This window comes from Malus domestica, chromosome 12 (genome assembly GCF_042453785.1).
Source record: "Malus domestica chromosome 12, GDT2T_hap1".
Taxonomy (NCBI): Eukaryota; Viridiplantae; Streptophyta; class Magnoliopsida; order Rosales; family Rosaceae; genus Malus; species Malus domestica.
Genome location: NC_091672.1, coordinates 17,925,429 through 17,933,716, shown reverse-complemented (window position 1 = coordinate 17,933,716; position 8,288 = coordinate 17,925,429). Strand labels below are relative to the sequence as shown.

The window sequence follows — 8,288 nt, the reverse complement described above, 5'->3', positions numbered from 1 at the left end:
CCCAAATTCGACACTTTCAACATCTGTCACAAGACAGAGGTTTTATTTTGGGTTTGGTGTCTACCAATGACTTACATATCTAGAATTAACTGTGTTTGGTCCCTCCTATTAATGCACACGAAAACGACTTGATTTCATGAATTTCTAAGTATCATTTATAAAAGGGAACTTTAACGAAAAGCACCCGGTATTGTTCACTTTAACGAAAAATCACATTTTAACACTAAAAAGTCAATCCTGGTACTATTCACTTTACCCTTTATTTTGTCCTTATCATTAAAACTCAAAGTTTTCAAGTCCTTTTCATTAGTTTTCCTTTTATAAAACCCTTCTAATTTACATCTTTGCCAAATTGAAAAAACCATACCAAATGTTTACCAAAATAATTGGCGTGAGTCTGACCTGACAAGTCTGTGTACTGGGCGATCACAGATTTTTTGTTTTAGCGATATCTCAAACCAATCATAAGATTTCAAGTACAACAATAACATCATAAATTTATCAATATTTTAACAAATTCATGTGCATATTGCCAGAAATTCTTAATAAAATTTCTGTATGTTATTTGGTGCTAACTTACTAACAATATATGTTATATGGTGTTACTAATCCGACCTCGTAATAATCTTTGCAAAGAGCCATAAAAATGACAAAAATAAAAATAAAACTTGTGGCGTGGCTTGTGAAAACAAAGGAAAACAGCGCAGTCAACGGAACGGCGCAACACAAGCAAATGCATCTCTTTCGGAGCTGACGTCGACCCACACGTGAGTTTATTATTTAACTGATGCCGTGTGGGCCACCACCGAGTTCTCACGTGCGGCAGATTAGGTTAACCAGACAGAATGTGTCGGTTTTTTGTCTGTTTGTGTTCCTTCTGCTTTCCAGCTCCCTTACCGCTCCTTTCGTTTATCCCCACGTATTACCTATTGACTTTCTCTTTGACAATTTTTTGTTTTACAATCCCCATAATTATAAAATTAATTAAGTACTCACCTAATTAGTTGGTGTATTAAATAATAATTATGATAATTACTAGAAGTATGTAATCCCTCACTTTGTGGCGTCAAAGATTGGGACAACTAATTAAACAATTAATTTAGTTCAATGCTTTAATTAGTTAAGTTAAGATTGTTATGGAATCGACGTGGCAATGTTACAGTTAGTGAAACTTCTTCTTTGGTTATAATCCCTGAAAGTCTCTTGTCGTGTGAAACATTGATTCCAATTAACAAACCGTGAGAGGATTATGAGAAAGATTAGGTCAAAACTCACTTGAGAAATGGTGATTAGACCTTTAACCAACTCCTTTTCTTAGTCATGCACGAAACTAATTAAACCCATTTTTCTCTCTTTCAAAATATACTTTTTGAAAGAAAAGTTTGGGATCCTTTTCTCATTGGCGAAGGGAATTGTTATTAGCACTTCAAAAATTGTATTCTACGTTCCAAACTTTCTATATTAGGAAAAAATATGTGCATAAGAGGAGTGTAAAATGTGATTTTTAAAATGCCAATAACACTTCTTTTGGCGAAAATATGTAATGTACACATCTTTTGACAATATCAACTTAGCCGTTCAAACATCAGCGTAATCTCAATTTCGTTGTTCAAACATCGGTGTATATGGTACACAGTGTATTGTAGAAACTGTCTAATTGGTAATGACATTTGAGTACTAGGACAATAAGAGAATCCGATGTACATATACCAAATCGTACAAATAGGATTTGGATGCAAAAAGAAAGGAAGAAACCTCAATGAACAAAAGACAACCAACAAAACGAAGATACGTTAAGAAAGCGGGAGGACTTAGATTGGAGGCTCAAAAATTGAATCGGAGTAGCTTCTCCGACAACTTCACGAAGGGTAAAGGGTCAGCATGGGGAGCTGTACAATTGAATCGAGGCTTACTTCTTTCTTTACATTCCTACATTGTTGCTGCCTAAATCCATTAGAATCGTCAATCTCCTTGCCGTTTTCATGAAATCACTGCAACTTCAACAATAATTTGATCAATATATTACCTTACAAACGATTCATTTGATAATTAAAAGGGCAAAAACCTCCGTCATTTGGAGCCATTACACGGTTCAATGGGAATTGATCCGTACCTGAAAGGTTCATCTCCAACGTGTTTAACTGCACCAGTACCATCTCGATAGAGCACATGGTTCAGTGTCTCCGAATTGTCTATGCCAAACATATCTGCCAGTTTTCTGTACAACTCATCATAGGACCCAAGAAGTGAAAGGTCAAGAGTACGACCTACATCTTCTGATTCCATGAAGACTTTACAGTGACCAGTTTCCAGATGTGGTTCGGTTTCATGTCGATTATCCTTATACCATTGGAAACCCTCACAAGATGAGCGCTCTTGTATGCTTTGTTGAAGTGCAGATCCAGAATTGTCAGAATGATTTGCCATTTTATCTGCATTCCCATCTGACGAACTATTTCCAGTAAGAACTGGTGAGACTGTATCGCCAGAGCTGCTCAGAGAGATCTGCTGCTCGGTAAGTATTGGCTGACCAAAGAGTATGAGCTGCGGTGGCTTTACATCATCGGGTTTCTTTGACGTCTGGGTAGAATGTGACATAGTCAATAAGCAAGAAAGATTCTCGCTCATGGTAGGCTTTTGAATCATAGTGTTATTGGAGAATTTAGAGGGTGCAGCAGCATGATCAAGTGGCGGGAAACCAGCCGGAAATAGACCTGTGTGCAGTTTATTGAGGTGCATATCTGATAAGGATAGACCGTAATGAGCATGCCTGGCTCCCTGCATGCCAGCAGGAGTTTTGTCGGGCAGACAACCAAAGGGGCTGCTGGGTCCAAGGAGGTTGCCGGAAAACGTCGGCATTGGAAGTTGGCCTTCGAAGGGGAAATCTGGGTGTTGTGGTAGCCTCATCTTCTTTCTTGGGGGTGAGAAGGGTGTCAGATGGATCGCGGGCATGTTGGATACCAATTCTACCAACCATGGGCTAACGCGTTTCACATTTTGAAGTAAATCGGGTTCATCCCAGGTAACCTGAAACATAAGAGTTCAGAAAACCAAAGGGAATTAAAGCAGAGCAAAACACTCCTACTGTGTTGGTGTTAATAAAAACCCAACGGTACCAACCATACTACGGAAGTGGACTTCCCGAATGTTTTGTTGCCAAAAACCATGACTCTTCCCAGACGTAATTGGTCAGAAAAGAGCATACATCAAAATTAGCTAATTTGGTATGGAATAGGAAAATGAAAACTGAAGCTGGAACCCCATAGAAATCGCTACGGAAGTTTACAGGAGCCTAAAAACTAATAAGCTCATAGAAAAGCAGATAAAACCAGAGGAAAATAAGGGGAAGTGAACTGGAAGGAGTTAAAAGAAAGGCAAATGGATCAAATAACAAATGGTTTATGGTAGAGTATGCAGATTGATTTTCTTAATTCTGATTGGAAAATTGTCAATGAAAAATACCGTCCTCACTTGAAAAGTAAATTAAAAAACCAAAGTACGTTCAGTTTCATCACCTGGGCCGGACCGAAAGCGGAAGCCTAGCACTAAGTTCAATCTCCAGACCATAATTATAGAGTAGATGAGAGAAAGAGAGTAGTACCTGGAGAAGCCTCCACGGTGACTCGGGCCAGCGCAAAGGCTCAGCAACCTGAACAGAGGATATAGTTCCCATGAACCAACTTATCCGGGAAGAATCCTCAGTTTCAAAGGCCATCTTGAATCTCATTCCAGGACACCACCGGATCTGCAATGCTGCTTTCACCAACGAAGCCTTCACACAGAATTCTGGGGTACTTGCTCGAGGGTAGTAAACAACCTCAAAGGGCTGTCCGTTTGCAGCAAGTGTTGCAGCTTCAAAAACCGATTCAGGCCCGACTTTCCCCTTACCCATTAGACTTCCATTCGAATTAGAGCCATTACCATGGCCATTTTTCATTAGTTTGTTCTCATCCTCCCTCAAAAACGCCGAGAATCCACCATATGGCACAGTACAATTCCCACCCATTGGATTCCACCCTGAAGATGACTCTGATCCACCTCCAATTCCCCTCTTTGCGCGACGAATTCCAACACAGAGATCACCATTCTCTGCCCTCAAAAACACAATTGAGTCCCCAGAAACAAGCTTCTTGTGGTTCACAAAGGTACTCCACCCTGTGGTCAATAGATGCCGCCTAGGGGTCCCTCTGTAAATGTGCCTGAACTTCCATGTTTCCCCATGGACATCCTTAGCAAGGATTGTCTGAACAGGGGGATCGGCAGAGTAATCCAATCGCGGAAAGATGGTTTCTGCACAATATCTCGGAACAGAGAACCCACCGCCATTGTTTGCATCGGATTGTGTCAACGTCTTTGCAAAAGAGGCAGGTTTATCCGGCGTTTCAGTCCCATTAAGCCCTCCAATTCCATCATCCTCGTAACCTGCCTCGGCCCCATTCAAAGGAACCAACCTAATTTTTGCATAAACCTCATCAGTCCCAGGATCAGCCATGAACTTAATGGCGGCGACCCGGCAAAGTATATGAGCAGGAACTCTTGGGCAGTTCCTGAAATCAACAGGTCCACAGGCATGCTCAGCATGGCCCTGAGGGAAGTAGAAGACCTTGGCATTCACCGGAGGCATTTGAACCATGCCGCCAGCGCAGGCATGCCATAGCTGAGGATCTAAGCACCTATCCCCCTCCTTGAGTTTCTCTTTTGAATCCATAAACGTAATCATATCAGTTTCTTCAACTAAAATAAGCAAAATTTGCAAAATAAAACCCTTCTCTTCCTGCTCTCAGTAAATGCTGCAAACCACATTAACCACCCAAATTAGGCATACAACTCACAGAATTCAATCAAACCGTACAAACAACAACAAAACAGAAACAATCAATCTCATAAATGAAGTGCATTTCATAAATTTCTTACCTTATAAAGAAGGCATGAATTCGAAACCGAAAAGCCGAAAAAGAAAGCTTCTTTCTTGCCACGTTTGCTCTAGAAAATCTTCACAAAATCAAATTTTCCCAACAACAAAACCTGGACTTCAAAGTTCAAATCCATTTCTTTTATTTTTCTTAATTCAGTAAATTCAAAGGGGGTTCAATTGCCCTGGCACGCCATTAAACCCACCTACAAAACCCAAATCCCCAGCAGCTCCGATTCAACACTGAATTCCCAATCTCAAAACCCTAATCTCTCTCCTCACTGAACCAGTCCAAACCCACCAATTTTTTTTCAAACAAAAAAAAAACACTCAAGACTCAAAAACTGAAGAAACACTCTGCTCTTCTGGAAATTCGAATCCGCCGAGCCCTCAGAAGCTCAGCCGTCGGAGAAAAATTCAGGATCTGCGGCGAGGGTCGAGCCTCTACTTTCCAAGTCCGGCGAAAACCGAGAGCTCGGAGCCACTTCTGAGCCGCCGGGAAGTTCACAGCAGAAAAAATCTCCGACGGAAAAGAGGAAGGAGAATCGTCGGCGCCGAAAATCTCTCAGAATCTTCGTCGTCTTGTTGGTTTGAAAGATTTCAATCACCAACTACTGTTTGGCCAACACAGAAGAAGATAAAAAGCCATAGACAGAGAGAGAGACAGAAGAGGAGAGAGAGAGGAGAGAGAGCAGAGAAACGTTTAGGAAGCAATAGTCCAAAAGCTTCACTCAGCAAATAAAAACACCAAAACATAAAATACATAAATGAAAATATATAAACAAAAAAGTTTCAACTTTCAATTGTTACTGCAAATATCAAGCAGTGGTAGTCAGTGTCACTGTTCTTGTTGAAAGCATTTACCACCATTGGTAAATTCCATGACAATATGTTTTCCCTTTCAAATTTACCTAGCCTATTCCGACAGTTTGGCTCTCATGCTGACGTGGTGTGTCAAATAGAGGTGGATTGTCTGCCCTTACATTTTCATACTTTTCTCATCCCCTCTTATTTTGTATGGTCACGATTAATTCATGTCAACATTTTATATTCTTATTATTTTTTGTTTTACTCAATAATATATACACGTACTTATGGTCACAGAGGGTGGACAATCTACCTCCGTGTCGAATTTATGCAGTAATATATACACGTACTTATGGTTTGGAATTCGCCGTTTAGAATTTGATCGTTAGATATCAACGCAAACAAAACTCTATACATTACGCATTCTATCATTGTATCAACATGCTCGGTTTAGACATTAGGATCAACAAGAGTTTATACATGATGTGTTTTATGCGTTGTATCAGCATCACATTGTATAGCTCGCATATAATGTTCAACTAAAACATGACATATGTTGACGTGGTATATCAAACTTATTTGGTGACTTTTACTCATATATCGTATATTTGTCATCAATCTTGCACTTGAAATTTGACACTAGAACATCAACTAAATGTTACATGTTTCATCTATTGCATAATTTTGATACGTTATATCGATAGCATATTATATTTACATACAAATTCGATATGAAAACATAAACTCGATATGAAATCCATAATAATATGCGTGTGTATGTGCCGTGCTTTAGGTGTCGTATTAGCACACCACGTCACATTATATTACAATAACCTTCTTATACGTGAAGTCAATTTATTTTTGTATCTTATGTTGTGAAATTGATTAAACTGTTTTCGGTCTAAACACGTAATTGAGATTGACATGTTTTTTTTACAACTCAAAATTTCTTAGATGGTTGGACATAGACCACCACAAAAAGAAAAATGCTTACTTTCACTTTTTTTAGTACATTGATATATTTTTACACTAAGGGGACGGAGAGTTCAACTAAGTCATACAATGGACAACTTAATTTAGTATCGAATCCGTTATCTATTAAATTCAAACATAAAACTTATTACTTTTAAGTAAATGAGGAACACCAATGAATCGTAATATTAAGTGACAGTTTTACTCAAGCATGGGACGATATATTTTTCAATTAGAAAGTTTAACATTTAGACAATATCAAATTTTTAATTAGGATTTTTTGTGTCTGAGCTTTTTCTTCGGATCTGAAGAAACAGTGTATCTTGAGAAGCCAGGAAAACAACAAAGATCTTTAAGGAAGCCACACCTTCTGCAATTTCCTCTTTTTCTATTCGTACCAATAATTTATTATTTTTTTAATTCTGCTCTCATCAATCAAACAGGCTTTCGTTTTTTTTTATTATAATTTTTTGGATTAGAAAGGCATGGATTTCCGTGTCCCGCGAGAAATTCGAATCCAAAGTCTCGCGAGCGTGGGTTAAGTGTTCGCTTTTCAGGTGTGCTCTCAAATCAAGGCAAAGCAGTCGTTAACACCTAGCCAAAACTCCTAACCATGGTTAAATGTTGCAATATCAAAATTCCTTTAGTCAAATGATAATAGCTACTTATTTATTTGTTAATTAATAACAATGACCTTGCTTAATCCCAAAAATAAAAAAAATAAAAAAATAGACTTTTTATGATTAGGGTAATGAAAAACAGATCATATTTTGTAAATTACATTATGTGATGGTTTATGATTAGATTTTTTATTTTTACTTAGTTGATTAGATCATCTCTAAATGAGATGTCATGTACACCAAATATGACTAAAAGATATCAAGGTATTTTCCAATAGAAATGTCATTATGACGTGACAGCCTAGTCATTTGACTCTTTATCTGTCCTTTTTTTTATAACAAACAAAGACGGAGTGAAATATATTTAATTTAATTTATAGGATGAAAACTAAAATAAATTTTAATTATTTTTAATAGTTAATGTAACAATTGGCCGTAATATATTAATAAAATAAATATTTAACAAATCAATTAGAAATGAAGACGATTTAACATTTATGTCGCATCCCGGCCCGGGGCGGATCATTTCCCGGGCCCGCTCCACCACCGTAGCACGATATTGTCCGCTTTGGGCTTACCATTCCCTCACGGTTTTGTTTTTTGGAACTCACGAGCAACTTCTCAGTAGGTCATCCATCCTGGGATTGCTCTGGTATCCTTCTCGCTTAACTTCGGAGTTCCTACGGAACCCGAAACCAGTGAGCTCCCAAAAGGCCTCGTGCTAGATAGGGATGGGAAAACACATTTAAGGATCACTCTCCTGGGCGATGTGGGATGCCACAATTTATATTCAATTGAATACATCAGCCACCAAAAAAACTTTTGACTTATTATAAATAGTTAGATGAGGTCATAAATTTGACTCACACAAATTCGAAGTCCCTAGTCCCCGATATATATTTGTCATTAGCAAGGATGAAACCAAAAATGTTAAAATGAGTGGGGGACATTTTGCTATATAACAACAAAACTAAGGC

General features: G+C 38.3%; 1 protein-coding gene across 2 annotated transcripts; it reads right to left on the bottom strand.

The window, feature by feature from the left end:
- Nucleotides 1–1,640: 1,640 nt before the first annotated feature.
- LOC103450052 (auxin response factor 18-like) lies at nt 1,641–5,703 on the bottom strand. Of its 2 annotated transcripts, none has more exons than XM_029089520.2 (4): nt 4,915–5,703; nt 3,602–4,790; nt 2,114–3,027; nt 1,641–1,991 (listed from the first exon to the last, which is right to left on the bottom strand). In XM_029089520.2, exons 2-4 carry the CDS (start codon nt 4,718–4,720, stop codon nt 1,922–1,924), a joined length of 2,103 nt encoding a protein of 700 aa, XP_028945353.1. In that variant the 5' UTR covers nt 4,721–4,790; nt 4,915–5,703; the 3' UTR covers nt 1,641–1,921.
- Nucleotides 5,704–8,288: the final 2,585 nt, after the last annotated feature.

Excerpts from the sequence above, each read along its gene's own strand:
- LOC103450052 (XM_029089520.2), bottom strand. The coding sequence starts at position 4,720 with ATGATTACGTTTATGGATTCAAAAGAGAAACTCAAGGAGGGGGATAGG. Across the intron at positions 3,028-3,601 it reads CACCGTGGAGGCTTCTCCAG|GTTACCTGGGATGAACCCGA; the intron begins GTACTACTCTCT and ends CTTATGTTTCAG. Across the intron at positions 1,992-2,113 it reads GTTGGAGATGAACCTTTCAG|TGATTTCATGAAAACGGCAA; the intron begins GTACGGATCAAT and ends TTGAAGTTGCAG.